The sequence below is a fragment of the Cariama cristata genome, unplaced genomic scaffold (genome assembly GCF_000690535.1).
Source record: "Cariama cristata isolate BGI_N322 unplaced genomic scaffold, ASM69053v1 scaffold4557, whole genome shotgun sequence".
NCBI classification, from domain to species: domain Eukaryota; kingdom Metazoa; phylum Chordata; class Aves; order Cariamiformes; family Cariamidae; genus Cariama; species Cariama cristata.
The window spans coordinates 39,648-59,793 of NW_009627029.1; the positions used below are offsets into that span (position 1 = coordinate 39,648).

General features: G+C 38.0%; 1 protein-coding gene across 1 annotated transcript in view; it reads right to left on the bottom strand.

Annotated features, from left to right (window-relative positions):
- Positions 1–884: 884 nt before the first annotated feature.
- NRG3 (neuregulin 3) overlaps positions 885–20,146 on the bottom strand; it is a 113,795-nt gene continuing 94,533 nt past the window's right edge. The window contains exons 6-8 of the mRNA XM_009704289.1: positions 16,521–16,648; positions 7,228–7,398; positions 885–1,392 (exon numbers count right to left, since the gene is read on the bottom strand). Coding sequence (XP_009702591.1) covers positions 885–1,392; positions 7,228–7,398; positions 16,521–16,648 — 807 coding nt within the window. The remainder of the gene's footprint in view (positions 1,393–7,227; positions 7,399–16,520; positions 16,649–20,146) is intronic.

A 20,146-nucleotide genomic window follows, 5' to 3' on the forward strand; every position in this document is an offset into this window, starting at 1 on the left:
AGCTTACAAAAGCCTTCAAAGTATAACAGTTTAGAAATGTTGAGGGGTTGGTAACAAAAAATGGAGTTTATGTTCCCATTCAAAAAAACCCCAAACCAAAACCCAAATCTGTCATAATGCACACTTTTGCACTTTCTCTTTTTCTTCCTCACTCTTCACCAAGGCAGCTCTGACAGGCAAAGCTCAGAAGATGGAGCAGCCATGGGCTCCTGACCACTGCATCTCGACAGACCCCGATCCCACTCCACACTTGGCCAAACCCAAAGCTCCTAAATGTTTTCATCGACTTTCTTGGGCTGACACATTAAAGTAAGGTCGAGAGTTAAGCATCTGGCTCAATTTAGGGATTTATTGTTATTTCACAGTAGGTACCAGACCTCAGAAGTAGATGTCTGTGTGCCTGTTTCCATGGTATGAACCTGGAACCAAGAGGAGAGGGGGAGAGGGGACTGGGTCTGTGCTGGGGTCACAGGACTGGCTCCCCAGGGTCTGAATCCCTGGCCAGCACATCACTGCAGTGCTGCCCTGAAACCAGAAATGAATCTAAGAATGGTCTTGGCCTTTACTATAAAAAAGATGCATAAGCCTAAGCCTTCGGACAGCCGAATGGGACAGTGGTAAAATGCTCTGTAACTGAAACAGTATGTGTAATCCTGCCTAGAAAGCACCTGATGTACGCTTCATTCCTCCTGGAACTTTTCCCTTAAAAAAATATTTTGTTAAAAAACACTATGATATGAGGGCGATTGACTATTTGGTTTCTTCTAAGTAGATGCTCTTAAATTAATGCATATAAATAATTTGTATTTAATTTCCTCCCTTCCTGTTTAGCAAAGCATTGAATGCACAGATCTCGTTTCCCCTCCCAGAACCCCCACACAAAGTCACTTGGTCAATACCGAGTCTCTTTGCGATTCGCTTTTTAAGACAAATTGTGCCTCTCGCTCTGACTTGGCCATGGGGCTCATGGGCAGAAAGGCCGTGTTTTCGCTCGCGCTGCTCTCTGCTTCTACGCTTGCCAGTTCATAGTCCTCTGACCGCCTCGCGTCCGTCAGAATCCGAATCTGCTCCTGCACAGTTTCTAGCAATATTTTCACTTCGTGTTGTTCTGCTATAAGACAATTACTGACTGGGGAACTCACATTGACAAGTTCAGCTGAATAGGAGTTTTTGCACCATTTGATGCCTGTTACTTCAGAAACATTTTGCATTTGCATGCAGGCTTCATCCAAGCCCACAGACGGGATGATGGGAACGGAGTTGGCCCTTGAAGATGAATAGCCGACCAAGTCCTTCTGATCCACATTATTAAAATAAGGGGTCGTCTCTCTCGAAGGCAGTTGCATATTTATTGAAGTATTCTGAGGAGTTTTTAAACCACTGGATGAATACCTGGAACGAGTAAAAAGAAGTTTTTGTTGTACATCAAGCGCTCAGATGCAACCGGCAGCAATGAGATTCAGTGAACTGTTCTGAAAAGATATATGTCATTTTTTTCCCTCACACTAGGAGCACTTGGTAATAGTGCAGCCTGGGGAAAACAACAGACTCTAGAGACCTGGGTTTGATTCTCAGACTGCCAGTGGCAAACCACTGCTTTTCTCTCAGTCTCATTTTGCCCACCAGTATATGAGGATTATGACAATTCCTTTTAAAAGATTTCAGGAGTTATACTGTATTGCTCGTTTTCTTTGAAATTCAATTTCAAATTCCATTCCTACATTCCTAACTGGGGAAAATGGATTGATGCTTTCTTCAACATCAGAACTCTCAATGTCAAATAGCTATTTTAGGAAAACACTTTAAAAGAGGTGCAGGAAAGAGAACTTTAAACAAAACATGGTTGTGTAGTCTTTACACAGACACGATTGTCTGTGCTTCCCTTCAAACAAGCAGAGCATCTAAGTGCAGTGTACCTCTGAAAAACAGGTCTTTTTTTCAATAGCCCATACTCCTAATGTTGGCCTGATTTGTTTTCTTAGATCTCATATGGAAACAGAGCTAATATATCGGGCTTGAGCAAATGTCTGTGTTTTCCCGATGCTGCATTCCTGTGTTTCAAAAAAAAATCATTCCTTTATCCTCCATTAATATATATCATAGCATGATTTCATTGATTGTGAGGCAACTTTGGTGAATTTTTATCAACATTTCCACTTTGTTTTAAAGCCAAATTCATTATTCTGATCAGAAAGTGTTTTAATTTACAGGAAATACTTAAAACAGAAACGGAAAGTATACCAAATATAAAAGAAAGGAAACAATGACCCAAAAAAAAAAAAAAAAAGAGATGTTTCCCATCTGAGAAGTAGTATTACTAGAAATTTAGGGCTCTAAGAGTTACTATATCTACTAGTCATCATTGTCAACGACCACAGACATCACCTCAGTACCGAAACATATTTTATTTATAATCAGGTTTATGATCATATCGGTATTTAATAAGGCAAGCTAATGGTGAAGCCAAATATGTTTTATCTATGGATGAGGAAAGCAGCATTTAGATCTGGTGTAGAAGCAGGTGCTTTGAGCTCTGACTTGAAGGGTATTTTTCTGAGAGCTGCTTAAGCCTGCTGGACTTCACTAGGGATATCCTTCTACTCATACGTGCCTTGCCACTTTTTGGCATTAGCAGAAAGAGAACTAAGGAAAAGAAAGTGAATTGCATGAAACAGCCATAGTCCAATATTAGTGCGCAATGCTAATTAACTGGAAAGGCTTCCTTTGGCCCATCTGCCTGGCGAGCTGTCAGACAGGAGACAGAGGAGAAGATAACTTTAGGCTCATTTCCAGCAGAGCGCTGCTGACTTGTAATTAACTCATCTACTGTGGCACCGTGTTTCTGCAACTACTTGACACATTAACCCTGTACACGTGCACGCATGCAGTTCTGTGCAGTCCCTGTACGAAAACTCTCCAGGCATCCCCAAAAGACCAGAAAACACAGCTGGGAGCTCTGCAACAAGGCAGGAGGTGGTGTGATCTTTCCTGCTATCTGATGGAAAGAGATACTGCTTTGGGAAGTGGGACGCAGGGGAATAATATAGCAAGCGGCTTTTTTAGATACATGCTAGAGCTTCTTGTACACGCTTCACTGCTGCATTTATGTTTTACATCTGAGCCAGCTGAGACTCAGCTTTTGGTTAATTACATTGATACAAATGCACCATGCTTAGACACACTTGTACCCATTTACGGAGGGCCTTTTTAGAACAGTTTTCAAGAATCAGTATGAATGAAATACTGGTCAGGGATATCATTCCCGAGGGAGGATAATTTAAAAAAAAAAAAAAAAAAGAAAATAAAACAAAAGAGTGCAGACCTTTGGGTTGTGCCCATTCTTGTTTCCTTTGCTTATTATATAATTGTTCAGACTATAGCTGGAGAGATCGCATCAGTTGCATTATTCCCTTTTTTGGTAATTCGGGCCCTAAATATATTCTGGGCTGCACCCTGAAAACAAAGGGAGCGAATGTTTTTAATGAATTTCACATGCAATGGATGTATTATATGGATGATATAGAAGCAAAACCAAGAAAAGACTAAATTAAAATGGGTTTGGTGATAGAACAATAACATTTGCCAATTCCATAATAGAGATTCAATTATCCTTGGTATTTGGAAAATTAACTGGCAGCAACAATAACATGTAAGGCAATGCCTGGCATATTTCCATAATATTTTTTGAAGTACAGATAGACACACCGATTTTATGCCAGAATCAAGTATTTCTGCCCTGTATTCACAGGGCTTTCAAAGGAGGACTGACATTGAATTAAAGCACTTACGCTATGTGCAATAGGCAAGGTATTAAACTAGTAGGGATATTACATCTAAATCATGTAAGACTCAGATTTTGGTTAATTAAACTGATCCATGCTTCTACTTTTGACACCAGACTGCTGCTGTTTTCAATAGACTGAGACTTAGACCTGTAATTGCAGAATCTTAATTACATTTTCCTATAATTAACTTTCCCAGAACTATAGGTCCTCCTAAGAAAGATATCTGGTTTTTTAATCTGAAAAATTATTTTGTCTGAATAAATTCATTCATGTGCATATATTTCAAAGTGCAGCTCTCTGTCCACTCTCCTCCTAAAACCAAGCAAAAAAAGAAACTCAAACATTTATAAATATACAACAGTAATTATGTTATACTTGTACAGTGTTTAAGAGCCTAAATTAAAAAACAAAACTGAAAGCATAATAATTTTACTGCCTCCTTAACATAGATATTAAAGAGAGACAGAAGGGATCGGAACTTAAAACACAAAATGGTTTTTGTTTAGCATAGTACCAATAGCTTTGCTATAAGCCCTATTGCTATAGGTGTTTGGTATACGAGCCTGATGACAAGGTCCATTAAGACGAATAGGAGACATTCCAGTGGCATCACCAGGCTTTGGTTCAGCCCTGTAAGCACATATACTTACATATACACACCCCATTTTCAAACTGTAGATATGACACATTGGGTCTTGTATACATAAACACATTTACAGGCTATAAGGCACTACTTCTAACACTTCATACCATATAACACAAACAGCTGTCAGTGAAAGCGTGCGATCAAACTGCTGTCCACTTAATTGCATGTAAATTCGTGACACCCTCCAGGACTTGAATCAGTCTCTGAGATGTGACCAGCATGGAGATGGTTTGTTTTCTTTAAGCCTCTCATTTCAAGCAGGTTTTTCTACTCCTCTTCAAGTAGCATACTGATAAAATAACTGATATTAGCTGTATTTGACTGAAACTCAGCAAATGTTAGATCCTGTTGCAAATAATGAGATCTGGTGCTTCCTGAAGGCAGCAAAAGATTTCTATTCAATGTAGGATGGGAAGAGGAATACTTTTACATGACTAGACAAAAACTAATCAGGTAAATTAGCCTCTTTTCTATCGAATATAAACATACAAAATCTGACTAAACTTCAACCAGAGCTGCTGATGGATGAACTTCAGAAGGCTCACAGAATTAGGGAGATAAACCAGTTTGATTTGTGCATCCCTATAGGGAAAAGGTGATAAGGGAGAAGAAAGGAAGTGGTGTCACTTCTGCAGGGGACAAAGGAACTTTTCATTTGGGCTGGAAATCTAATGGGAATACCAACACTATGAAACCAGCAGATATTTAGATGGTAAAAAGCCATCTGATTTGGGGGAAACCTTCCTAAGTTAGAAGAACTCCACATAAAGTAGAATCAGTGAATTATTTTTTATTTTTATTCAGAGATAAGATGCATATTTATATTTTGGTTGAAGAGATTACTTCATTGCTGCAACACAAAATAACTTGCAAATAGTTCTTTTACACTCTTAAAAGACTTCATTAGCATAAAAACCATCATCAGTAAAACGTAATGAAATAAGATCAAAGAATTGCTTTTGTTTTCATGCCTAATATTGACATTTAAAAAATTCATTCCCATGGGCACTAGTTGAAGACTTTTGGTATCATATTTGTGATATACACAAACTGCTGTGACTTGCTATCACACCACCACCAGTTAATGCACTCAGAGGACTCCTTCAGAGAAAGGTCCCATCGTTAGAGTCGATATTAGGAAGGTCTAATTCTACAGATATTCCTAGCACACAAAATATGGATGAAGTGCTTTAGTGGACTGAGGCCAGAAGGGGTCACAGTCTGGCCAACATTTTGCAGAACTGTAAATTTAAAAGATAGGCCAGTACAAGACGATACTTGCAATATCACACACTGATTTCCTAGAGAAGAGTAAATACAACTACTCACAAGACAGCTTTGCTGCTTTCTACCTCACTCAGCCTAGGAAGAGGCTGCAGCACTCCCCAGAGCCCGTATCACAAAGACACTGCTGTTGAAGAGGGAAGGCTGTTAGACTGCCCCTTTCAGGAAGGGTTGCATTCAGAGTCACAATTTTCATAAGGAATTATACACACATTATCATACAAATGAACACTAATACATTTACTGCAAGGAGTAATAAACAAGTTTTTCCTTAGAAACAGCAAATAGTTACAAAGAAAGAAGTATGAGACAAATTTGTACTTTTTAAAAGAAGTCACCGGACGCTCAAACCTCTTGCTGCTTTGCTTTCTCCCTTCCTAGGTAAACCCTGTTCTTGGTCTGTCTTTCCTAATTACTGTGGCCAACTTTGTTAGGTAGATTCAGCCACAAAACATTCAGTAAGCCAAGTCCCCCTCTCACAGAGTACCCCAGACTCGGCAATCCTGCTGCCGGCTGGGAAGTGTGGTGAGGGAGGCGCGGGGCGAGTGTGTGCCTGCGCGTGTGCCCACACATGCACCGACACACATGTGTAACGATGCTGATTCTTGGTCAGCACTTGTGGCTGTCATTTCCCAGAAGGTCAGACTGGATAGAGGTAGTAGCTCCTTTCTTGCCTGAGGAAAATTAAATACGTAGGTGACCTCAGTTCTGCACTTCATAAAGCCAGTTCCAGTGTAACTGCGCTTTGCTGCACTTAGCTGTGACTTACATGTGTCCAAATGAAACTGGTGGTGTTTTATTTCATTCCAGATATCACTCCTAGTTTTACACATAATATGTTTATAGTGATTCTGGAAAGTCTTTGGAAATCTATAGGGATATGTAAATATCATGCTAAATACCTCAGCAATTGCAAAAGACTTCAAAGGCAGCTGTAGGTGCTCAGGAGCACTTCTGAAATTTAGACCTTATGTACAGCTGGAGTTCACATTCAATATTTAATAAGGTGAATTAAAAAAGGAAAAATATTGGATTCTTCGTGCATTTTCAAAGACAAACCTGTGTGAAGTGATCGGTCTTCAGTCTACAGCAAACACACTTTGCAATGTACATAGATTTATTTAAAAAAAACATGAAAGTTGGACTTCTGAATTATTTTCTCTGATTTGCACAGTGCTGATAGAAGAAAAAAATGCTATGCAAAAGCTACGAGAACATCACGGCACTGCTAGAAAAAGCATGAATTATAAAGAGTAACATCGCCAATCACTTACAGTTTGTTCTAATCACTCCTTCTACAGCCTTTGAAAGGCTTAAAAAGAGCAGCCAGTCAAATAAAAACATATTACCTTCAAAGAGTCAGTACGCTGAAAACATTCTTCTGCTTTCAGTACTATAAACCGATCCACAGTACACTACAACCAAGTTGGAGGGACTGTAATGGCAAAGCATATTAACCACGTAAGAGCAGCCACTCACAAACTCGCTCACTTCGGTTATGTTCTTACTTACCCGTGACAAGGTATTGTGTCCTGGTCTGTGAGCCTTGACTCTTCCAGCTGTTGATATGCTGGTCCTGTAATTCCATTGAACCTACCCCGAGGTAAGGGAGGAGTCCTCCGAAAGGCATTTCTATGTAGCATCCCACTTTTTTGTCCTGGGCTGCAGCATGAAGAGAGACTTCTAGGAACAACACCAAGAGTACAGTAAAAATTATCACAGCAAAAGCATAAACTTCTGCAAAGTAAAGATTCAGAATTAATAATGCATGGGTTACTGTTTTTATAAACTTTGCTGTGGCAGTTTATGACGTCAGTAGAAATTCTCTATGGAAATATAATACTATAATCCACAGTTAGCTGCTGTTTACGCCATATTTAATACATCACATCTCTTCTAGGAATAAAAATAATTGCCTGGTATATTAAACATTTTCTTGTACTTGATGAAGGATGCTTCTTTTTTTCCATGCTGCATACCATAATCATGCCATATAGAGCTGATTCCTCAGACAGTATAAACAAACAGCACAGCTTCATCATACCTATAGCCGAGTTCAAAATCAGATCTTAAATTGAGAGCCCATTATATCATCTATCAGCCTACGAGGTGCTGCTTCCTGATACAACAACATTACATTGGGAGTAAAATGTAAGTGAAGAATGGAAGTGAAGCTTATGAACTGCAGTTTGAAGAAACCATCTATGACACAAGTTTTCTCCATGTTGAACAAGATTTCTTTCTGCATTGTTTTACATGCAGATTGTTTTCTTGTTTATAGACATTGATAAATACCAGACTGTTTCTTTATATGATATAATACAAACTTGAATATGATAAAAACAAGTACAATTTTTCTACTTAGTTTAGAAAATTGCACTTTTTTTTGTAGTGTTTTGGAAGGAGAATGGATTTTTTCCACTTTGTGCAGGAATTAAAAGGTATCTATAGAATCTTTAGTTTTGGTTCATTAACCATAAATTCAGCTTTTCCTAATGCAAAAATAAGGGAACACAGAATTAAGGCAAGATATAACTTATTTCTACTGTTAACAGGTCACAGTACTGCACAGCATGACTGGCTATTAATTTTCCAGGTATTCCTATTTCTCTTGACATCTCCTGGGTCTCAGAAATGCATATGTATTACCTAATATTCTGTCACATCCTTAATGATATTTTAATATAGGTTTTGTAGATGCATTTTAGGAGTCACTATCCTTGGTTACATGAATAATTTCAACTTCTGATACCATTCAGCTATGCAAAAGACTTTTGATAAGTTTGCTTCTCTTTTCCTATTATAACATGATTTAAAAGCAATCTGCATTTTATACCCAGTGGGAATAATATTTATAGTTAGGGCCACATCTACTCCCAGAGCACTTCTTGCTTGGACCAAGTATCTTGGACAAATTCTCTTGGAGTGTACATTTCCATTAAAACTGACCTTTTCTCCCAAAGTCAAAACAGAAGATAAAATTCAACAGTCTCTATCCTACTGCTCAGGTCAGCAGTGTTTCATCACGGTTTTCACTCTGTTCTCTTCCAGACTTTTACTTCCCTGGTGCTTTTTAATTGAAAAGATCAATAACCCAAAGCAATAGCACTCCCTCAAAGATTTTCGATGCTTCCTTAAATAGATTTTTCCTTAGCTATTAAGGAGGCTGCAAAAAAACTTCTTAAAAAAACCTGAAGTACTGGCCTTTCAATTCTGAAGGCTGAGTTTAACTTGTGAGTTACAGTTCATATTCTGTAAAATAACACTACCACATCACAAAACAATTGACAATTTCTGCTCAGGAGAGCCTGAGACTGTTACAGCAGAGGATCTTAAAAGATACAGCTGAATGAATAATTTGTGATGAATAATGAATTTCAGGGTTTTTTATTGATTGCAGTATATTCATCAAGACACTACAAAAGTCAACAAACTGATTAACTTAAATATTTGTAATCAGTCTAAAATCTGTTGAAACTAGAAAGGCATTGTTTAATTGTGGTTGGTTTGATGCCCTTGCACATTTTCCTTGTTGGATTAGAGCACATGGTCTCCCATCTAATAACATGCATGTGCAAGTTCACAAAAGCTCTGCATTTATAATAGACCTAACTGCAACACATACAGGTATACCCGAGACAATTGGTATAAACTGCAGCAAAGATGCATATAAATGACCTATGTGCACTTCCTGCAACTTGCACTGAAGCTCGTGTTGCTACATCTAACACTAGACGCTACAGGCTGCAAAAAGTGTGTGGGCTGGTTAGACTGAAGGGATCTGGCACATGCCAACATCAGCCTGCAATCACAGCAGATCCGGCACGGACGGAGCTTAAGCAACCAATTTGTTGCTAATGTGACGTTCTTATGCTTTCAACATTTCTGACAGAAAAAACAGAGGGAAAAGTGAACAAAAATCATTTGTGGTCACGGACAAGACAAATTCACTAAGGAACAGGAAATATTTACAGACAGTGCAGCTGCAAGCTGGAGGATAACACTCATTTCGTGAAGCACCAAAGACAAGATAGTAACAATCTTTGTTAAAAGTTCTATGAAAAAGTAACTCTAGCATCACAAAGTTTTTCCTTTTTCACAAAACTGCTATGAACATCAGTATACTCTTCCTCCAAAGATGTTAATACAGTCCCTGTCAGGCTTCTGCTCTACTGCTCACATGAATCGTTCCTCTCTTTGAGGCAAACAATGCCTTTCAGATTTCTTCAGGGAATTTATCCTCCTTTAGCCACCATTATGGTTTCTTCCTCCTGGAACTCCAGTCTAATGGGGTAAAAGTGACCAGCCCACATAACTGAGCTGTTCAATAAAGCAGACTAATAAGGAAAGCTGTAGCAGATATTTCTTTAAAATCTATTACTCAATTATTCCAGAATAACAAAAATCAGAATATGCCTGAACTGGTTCACAAGTAATGCATAAACTAGGGAGAAATCTAGTTCTGATGAATTAATGGTTTGAAAGAAGTAGTTCAGCTATCTCTAAAGTCAATTAAGAACTTGGCATTCATTGCTGTAAATTGTTTTGTGTGAAAATTTTCTTTAGGTTGAGCAACCGAGTAAAAATAAAGTCTGTCTCAGCAGGTGGAGTATTCTCTTCTCAAGGCACACACACAACCCCCAAGTGCAGTTAACTGTGTTCATGAAGAGGTGACTTGCAGTGAATTTACAGTAACTCTGGGAATCCTCCCGTACTACTTTTTCATTAATTACTAAACAAAATTGCTTATACATCACATTATGACCACATTCAGAAGTAACTTTGAAACAGAACATGAAAAGCATTAACAAGAGGATGACAATTAAAGTGTTAAAACTTTAGATGGGATCCCAATCTTTCCCTTGTTTAATAAGCGCAATGGCGCTACAGAAATAGTGCTTATAACCTTGGTTGTGTGTATAGCTGTTTCACTTATTCTTTCCCCTTTTTTTCATTTTGTAATTCATGAAAAGAAAGATGCAAAGTTGAGGGAGGAAGGAAAATTCTAAAATTGATTGTAAATACTGTGGCTCTGTACCTGCAAAAACGATAGAGAGGCATATTATATTACATATTATATTACCTACTGATCTTGAGATGCAAACATGGGTTTTGTCCTTGCAAGACAGAGGCAGCTAATACATACCCCAATGATAGAGCTAGCTGCCAGATAGACACTGTCTTCCAATGTTCCCTAGGACCCATATTTTTAGCTTAAGTTAGACAATCTACTGCTAACATTTGCACAGATCAACCATTCAGGCTTTCAACCAATTTTCAGTTTTAATAAAAAGGATCTGTTATACCTGAGAACATAAGCATCTCTCAATAAATACCATGCAACAATAATAACGCTGTATCATGAAGCCCTTTTGACAGAGTGTTTACAAGAAGGAGATGACAGACAATGAGCACGTCTCTGTTGGAGCCTGTGTTATAGATGCCTCCCCAAAGGGAGAAAGTTAACATATAATGTTTGGGACTTCAACAAAGCTGCATGTGATTAAAAGAATACTAAGACTGTAAGGAGATTATTATGCCAAAAAAACTATGGTATAAGATAACTGAACTTAATAGTTTTATCCCTTTTTTCTCCATAGCATCCTGTATCCCAAGCATTTAAGCACAAAAAAAGTGCCTTTGCAAAGTAATCATGTACTGTCTCAGTACATGATTGCTGTCTAGGAAAACATCACATCTACAATGGCACAATGACCTGTGTTTCCTAGCTTGTGTTTATGAACCTTTACAGCTGGTCAGGTTCTCAGCCGAGGTGATGGAGTGGGACTGTAGCCTGCTGTTTGCAAAACTCAGTTCTCCCTTTGCATAGGCAGAAGAAGATTTCCAGCAGCCAGCCTATACCTACAAATCTACTCCTGATTTCTGAAATGGCAGCATTGTTGCTTTCGTTATATATACCCGTATTCGTATTCATAGCATGTATCGGGGCTGATCGGGGCCTTTGCAACTCTACATAAATCCTTCAACACTACCTATATCGTCTGGTCATCATCCTAGTTCCACCAGATGGACTCATACAACAGGAAAAGAGAACAGAGCATTCAAAGGTACCTCAGTGGCACTGAGTTTAATCATCTGCCACAACTTCATCATATACTCCCTGTAGTGCATTGATCAACCTTTATCCTAAAACTACAATGATATCCAGGCTACTACTCAAGAAAGTTGTCCTACATTGAAAATGTTGATGCTTCTTTTCAGTTTAAAATTATTTATGATGAGTATTTATATTTATATGTGCCACCATACTCCTTCATTTTAAATAAGTCTTTTACTTCTCGTTGTGCTTTCTCTGATGTATTTATAAGCAGCAGTCACATACTCTTTTCAGTCTTTCAAACTGAAGACCGAAACAAGACAGACTCTCTAACGCTTTCTATGGAACACAGCTTATTCATTCTTCATATTCACTTATGAATGCAGTTTGAGTCCATAGTAATCAGGAGGCCATTTTAACTAGGTGAGATAATAGTGGTGTGTTCTCATGCTGTATTCAAAGGAGGTGACAACAGTGTCTCATGAAGTGGTTTTAATGTTTCTGACTTTCTAATGGAAATGTCTTGATTAATACTTCCTCTCATTCCATGACACTTTTGCACAGCTGCATCACTTTGTGACTTGGTTATCCTTTAATCAAGTAGTATAACTGAAATTTTTCCTCCTCATTTGTTTCTTAAATTTTGTTAGCTCCCAAACGCCTGATCTTGTATTTAGTACTGCAGAGCTTCAATCCACCTCTGTTATGCTACTCTTTGAAGTTATCAAATTCATTCTTTATATCTAGATTCTTATCCGTACTGAGTCTATCTTTTAACTACTTTTTTCAGCATGTTCCAACTTCTTTGTGCCAAACTTATGCACAAAAGCAGTGAACAAAATTTGTCCCCAACGTCGACTCTTTGAGACCTCCATTAGTGCTCCACTGGTGATCGTCTTCAGCCCAGCACTTACCTTCTCAACATAACTCCTTACTATCGCCCTTTTAACCACCTCTGTGTATCTGCATTATAGTTTTTCTGGCTCTCCCTACTTTCTCCCATTAAAGGCATTAGCCACATGTGAACAACAAACGTTGACTGAGGCTGTATAGAGATCTAGCTCACCTACACCAAATTCGAAGAAAGTCATCAGTGTAGTGTTGCAGAAACTGCTGCTGGTAAACCTCATGACAATTTTTAGCCTCCTTTGTATCTACCCAAAGAATCTGCTTCCCTCTCATTTGTTCTAAAGCCGTGACTAGTCTAATTCAACATAATAGGTCTTCAGTTCCTTTGATAAATTTTTCCTCTTCCTAACTATTTGACATATGCTATTCCATCATCACATGACACAGCTCCCATCTTGATAGATTTTGCTGAGCCAGTTCTCCTTCCGGACTTCTTTGATCAAGATTAACCAGACCATCTTGAGTTGAGCGCTTTGGTTTCTGCATTTTACTTCCCCTTTGACTGTAGTAATGTCTATTTTCATACGTTTGATTCTATTCCCATTTTACCTTCGTCCTCAGATAATCACCCTAACTCAAAAATGAAAGATATTAATTCAGGATTGCCCTAACTGCTTCATATATTATCTCCATCCCACCATCACCTTTGCTTCTTCCTGTATAGGACTCCTTTATACAGAAGAATAGTTGATTGCTTTCAGTATTACCTGTAATTCTTAACTCTCAATGATTCTTGGAAATGTTCACTTCAAGCATGACTTCTTGCCCTCTGTGATGTAATTTGTTTCTTTCCCTCACCCTATTCCTTTTAGGCATTCTTTTTAGTGATTTTCTCCAGAAAACTATGTTTTTTCCTTGGGAAAATATCAGGTTTCTTATACTTTCTCCCTTTCAGGCTTCCTCTTCCTTTACATTCTCAGTTGCTTTAGTTTACCAATACTTGTTCTTTGAAATTCAATACCCTTATTTACAGAAAAACTTTAATTTACTCTTTCTTTTAAACTGAATCAATTATATTGGGAGCACAAAGAGTAAAATGCTTACTAAATAAAAAAAAAATTGTTTCTACCAGGGTTTTCACAGTGTTAAAAGTTCATTAAAAATGCAAACACAAATTATTTAAGTTTTAAATTTTAGAGTAAGTTTATCCCATTTTTGTAAGACAATACAACTGCTCTAAGGCTGAAAGCCTCTGCGTTTGGCTTTCATCACGGTATTCTCTGAAATGAATCCCTCTAAAATCAATGATGACTGAATCAATAAATGAAAGTCAGGATGACTAATTACCAAGAAAACTGCTATTCAAAGGGATCACAACTCAACCCCACAATTAACAAAACCCTAATTCATTTCTATCTGTTACAAATTAATACAGTATGGGTCTTCTTCGTACTAAAATCAACAGATAATCTGAGATGAATTTTTGAGCACATTCTATACTTTACAGGAAGTTTACTGATTAAACACATATGTTACTTTGCAGTTCTGACAGTACTAAGAGTTGTTTTACATATGCAAGCAGACGACATAAAATTCTTCTACTGTAATAACAGTGCATAATACAGGTGAAATATTTTAGAAGTAAAATTCAGTGGAGATTCAAATTTTCAATTCAATTTCTGCAGTAATTCTCTGCATGCAGCTGAGGTTGGTTGAGACAGAAAATTGCTATTATCTCATAACCTGAGTGAAATAACTAGGTGATCTCTGTCAGTGAAATTTCAGCAACCCCAAATGATTTCCCACCTTGATAGTCTTATTGCCAGGTCTAAATTATATTGGTTTTAGGAACTGGAAACAGACAGCTCCTGATTTTAAGAAATGATCACCCATCATGAGTGCCCATGAAAACACCAACAGAGAAAACAGGTCCGGATGCAGAAAAGAATATTTCTGTGGCAAGCAGAAATAAAACAATAATATAGTTTAATAACAGCATAAAACAGACAACCTGCAGAGCTCCTGTAATTTTTCCAGGCTCACATCAGGTTTGGAATAGAATGCAGAGACATTTAGGACAAAATGTATCCCAGTAAAAAAGAAGTTTCCTCATTTGGCCACATTTGACCATTTGGCCACATCAAACGCTATTTAGAAATGAAAGAAATTGAGTAAATTAGGAAGCCATCACATGGTGAATAAATTAAAGACAGCCGTATAAATCTTAAATGTTCAAGTCTGTTGCATGTTTTATAAAGTAAGGTCCTTGTATAATAAATTTTAAGTTATAAAACTACAAGAAGAATTCTTTATAAATTAAGCTAGTCATTCCATATCTTAAAACAGTTCTGAAGCAAAGATTTTCAGGATAGTCTGATGCTTGACATCTGCATATAAGATGACTATTTTTTTGTTTGTTTGTTTGTTTTCTGAGAAAGAGATTTTGTGTGCAAAGGTGTTAAAATGAGCAATCTGGGATTCTGCATTAGTTCACTATAAATTCAGTGTGCTTACTCTGTAATTTCCCTATGGAAAACAGGGAGTCTTGAGAGTCATTCAGCTTTTAGTTTAAATGACGTTCATAAGCAGAAGAAATATTTTCAGTCTCTAATTTATTTCCATACTTTTAAGCTTAGGTAATGTCATGGTAAAGCACCTAAAACATTTCAAACTTGAATATTGCAATCATGTTATTAGAGATAAGGGAATGTCACTGTGTTTTTTCTGAACTTCACCTTCTGACTAATTGGAGATAAAATTGCCCCCAGAACTTCTGTGGAAAGCATTCTAGGCAACAATTCTATAGTTCGTCTATGTTCAGTAAAATTATTAAACATATTTTAAAAATCTATGTGTAATAAGGAATAAACTCTAAGAAATGGATCCGATGTGACAGTTGGCATTAATTTTTCATGCCAAATTAAAGGCTTAAGTAAGGTAAAAGTAGATAGGACCCAAATATCCCTTCCTGGCTCATATGCTGCACTTCGGTAGGTTAAGCAAATCATTCATTCAAAAGAGAAGGAATACGTAGCTGACTGGGGGACTGCAATGAAAATGGACCAACTACTACAGATGCTAGATCATAACCTCATGCAATCCCAGACTTCTTTATTCAGTAATTAAAAAAAAAAATTATCCTTTTAATAAATAAGTCTTCCCCTCCAGATTATGTAGCTAAAAAAATTCTGAACTCATTTTTCTCAGCCTTTTTTCTCTGTCTATGTGTGTTCTGGAGAAGACGTTACCACTGCCATCCCACCAACACTATTGCTTATACCAGACACAAGTTTGGTTTCTAGTCCCATAATGAAGCATCTGCACTCTTTTTCATCCAAAAAGCCTACAAACAGAATTCTAATCCAAATGCCATCCAGTGATGGGTGACTCTCTTCTTGGAAACAACCACCCAAACTTTTCAAAGACTAGTTTTCAAAGGCCACCATGTGTTCATAAATAAGTCATTATTCATTTCAAGTATTATTTGTTTAAAAAAACAGTGACAAAGGCTGGAAGTTTGCAACCATGTCTTTCTGCAGCAAACAAGTCATTAACTTCATGAACATTAACAAAGAAAGTCTTGTTTTTAATAGTTTCTCAAACTACAGTGGCTTCATTCACTGGTCTGTGTCTACAGCTTGGATGGTGTCTTTAAACGCTTCCTCTAGGACTTTTAAAAAACACAGACAAAGTTGGCCAGCACTGTTACTGCCCCTTATGTCTGCAGCTAAGAAAATGCTCGGACATCTGCTTAATGAGTTCTCTGAGGCTCTGTCAGTACCATATCATTCAGCATCTCTCCTAGTCACAGCGCACAAAAATCCTGCACATGTATCATCAGTTCAACGACATCCCTCGGCAGCCTGCCAAATCTCCCGTCAGACAGCCATTTGCTTACCTATGTTGCTTGATGGGCTGGGTTCCTCTGTCGGGAGACAAGGCCTCTGGGAAAGACTGAGGGCCTGAAAAACTAGACTCCATAACTTTGTCCAGAATAGGCCCAGGATGCCTATCTGTTTTTGAATACTGTGGCACAGAGAATAAAATTAATTAATACACAAAAGGCAAAGTACATTGCTGATGCTATTGAATCAGAATTCGTATCGGAATGGGGTAAGAAGTGCTCTAATGCATTTTTAAATTAAAATTAGGCATTGCAAGTAATTCATTCATTCACTATTGTTTACATAGTGGAAAGTGCTGGTACTCATTATCCCCATTACTTTCTCCACATCAAAATGCTGATAGCTGCATTAGTAGCAAAATTACTGACTGATCTGCCCATAATGATAGCAAACACTGATCCCTTTGACTAAAAGCCTGGTTTTGTGTCTGTCCATGCAGAGACTGAGATCATGAACATCTCAGAGGATGGTCAGCACCTTCTTGGGTCCTTTGGTGATTTCAATCAAACACTGCTTTTATCAGCATGTATAACTATGAACACCAAACTGAAACAGCATTTGTATCATCAGATAAGTAAGAAAAATATTTGAATCCTATCTCTAGAGTCAGATATCCCTTCTGAACAAGTCTGAAACTTTTGACCTGGGAGTATCTGTGCTGGTAAGAACAGTGTAAACATAATTCTTCTTGTGACAGTTGTAGGCGTAGGGCAGTCTCTGGGCACAGAGTGATACACAAAGGTCTGCAAAGTAGACACCAGATATGAACAAGAACAGATTTTCTTCTTCTTGCTTTGTGATTCAACTGGAAATCCAGCAAAAATTGTGTCTCTGATCCAGAATGGAGCCAGAAAGTCAAAGTATAAAAAAAGCTCCATTTTGGCTTGGAACAAGAATCAATGTTTTTAGTGGTTACTGGGCAGTATCTCAGAGATATGAGAGGTTAACCCACATTTCCACTCAGGTATGAAAAATACTGCACTTTGCAGATTTTTTTATGTTGCTTTACAATGACATATACTGAAACTAATTGGTCTATTTTTCTTTAATCCATTTCTTTCCATATTGAGTTTGTATTTTTAGTACTAGATACTTAGATATCCATGTTATCTTTACAATAAACTAGTATTGTGGAAGCTATTACATGATTAAATATTTTTAAAAGAAAATACTAATTAAAATAATAATGATATAAAACAATCACAGTGGTAAAAAATGGCATGCTATCATACAATAGCATATACATTAGTGGAGAAGATAGTAAGATTTCTTTCAAAGTACAGTTGTTCTTCATAATTATTTTGTTGTCTAACAAAAGACCAATAACTCTTCAAAAATACAGAATTATTTTCCGATTCTCATTTGTCTACATTTCCCCAGACTTCAGCAAAATCAAAAAGGAAAGTCATACAAGATTGCTTTCTTTTAAAAATGGGTTACATGCAATTTTAATCCATCTAGTCAGACTTCTTATGATCGATTTCTATAGACAAAATAACAGATCTTCAAATATTTTTCCAATGCTTTTCTCCCTCTTTCTGTGGTGTGAAATACCCACATAAACAGGGACAAAATCACTGCTTAGGTGCTTCTGAAGGCAAAGCTATGAGAGTGACAACATGCAAAATGTTGCCGCATGCATGAAGTAAACACAACTGAAATAAGAAGAAACAGATTGCACTCTTATTTATTTCAGTCACCATGATCTTAGTTGTCACTTGTATATGTTGTAGACAAAGTATTCAGACAGAAGTATGATTTTTAAGGTACTCATGTCTGTGAAGGTTTTAAACTTTAAGTTACCCAACCAGCTGCAGAAATGAAACTGTCTTTGATTTCTGACCTGGATAAATCAATTTGATCTATGCAAAGAATGGGTTGTTAGTGCCAAGAAGCTATTTCTCTCTTTTTTGTCTTTGTTCATGATACTAAGTTGAAGGTCCGAATGGCTTATGAGACCATGAGTATGAAGTGAATCATGAAGAGTAATTAGAGATCAACTGTGCCTTTTGCTACATCCATGGTGAAGGTGGATGTGGGCTGGAGCAATGGTATACAGACTCTTTCCTCATCACAACTGAGGAAAATCAGGACTCCAAAAAGATGCTCTGATGCTGACTAGCAAACTATACTAAAGGTCCAACACCCAGCACCACCCAGGCACAGCCTACAAAGGACATTTTTTCCCCCAACCGAACATTTCTTTTATGCCATTTTCAGATACACCACTTACCAATTACCGTAACAGCCATGACGTTAATTACAGTGAAAACATGAATCACAATTTAAATTGAGGGTGTGAATATACAGAGAATTTGAACAATGTAATTGAACTTACTTGGATGTATCACATTATTCATACATTTTAATAGGTTTAAACACAGTTCGGTTTATTCTCCTTTAGCTTAACTATAAGTGCCACATCCCTTCTGTGCTGGTTTCGGCTGAGATAGAGTTAATTTTCTTCACAGTAGTTGGTATGGGGCTATGCTGTGGATTTGTGCTGAAAACAGTGTTGATAACACAGGGATGTTTACGTTCTTGCTGAGCCCTGCTCACACAGAGTCAGGGCCTTTTCTGCTCCTCACCCCACCCCAGCAGCGAGGAGGCTGGGGGTGCACAGGGAGATAGGAGGGGATACAGCCCAGACAGCTGACCCCAACTGAACACAGGGTATTCCATAACATATGACTTTATGCTCAGAATACAAAGCTGGGGGAAGAAGGAGGAAGGGGGGGACTTTTGGAGTGACAGCGTTTGTCTTCCCAAGTAACTGTTACGCGTGATGGAGCCCAGCTTTCCTGGAGATGGCTGAACATCTGCCTGCCCATGGGAAGTGGTGAACAAATTCCTTGTTTTGCTTCACTTGCATGCACAGCTTTTCCTTTACCTGTTAAACTGTCTTTATCTCAACCTATCAGTTTTCTCACTTTTACTTTTCCAATTCTTTCCCCCATCCCACCAGGGGGAGTGAGTGAGCTCCTGGGTGGTACTTAGTTGCTGGCTGGGGTTAAACCATGACACCTTCTCTGCGATCATCTCTGGAGAAAAATGTCTTCAGATTTCTGTGAGGAATTTACAGCAGTATCAGTTGGTGTCTCCAGAAGTACAGTATAGGATTACTCCCCATCCATATCCCAGCAGAGACCATCCCGGGGCTTCCACAGCCCAGTTCTCACCTGGGCTGAGCTCTGCGGAGCACTCTGACTGTTGTGAGCTGCTGAATACTCAGCCATGATGGAGAATAAGCTGTGAAACACTCTCAAGGGACTGTTCCAGTAGGTTGAAAGCATCACTGAAACCTTATCTGTATTATTTGGTGGTTTTAATGCTTTTATTTATTTTATTTATTTATTTATAAAATTCCACCCCCCGCTAGTTAACGCTAAGTGAATCTGCAAAGGCAGCCTGTGCCAGGAGACAAGAAATCAGCCTCTGTCACTGACCTACGACTGTGAGTACGTAATTCCCCTGCTCCATGCCTTGTATTCTTTATTCTAAAGTGTAGAATCCATGGATAACAAATGCCATTCAAGTGCTACAAAATAGCTTGACACTGTTGTCCTAGTATTATGCAAAACAAAACATCCATCCCTCCCCCCCCCCCCCCGCCACTCTT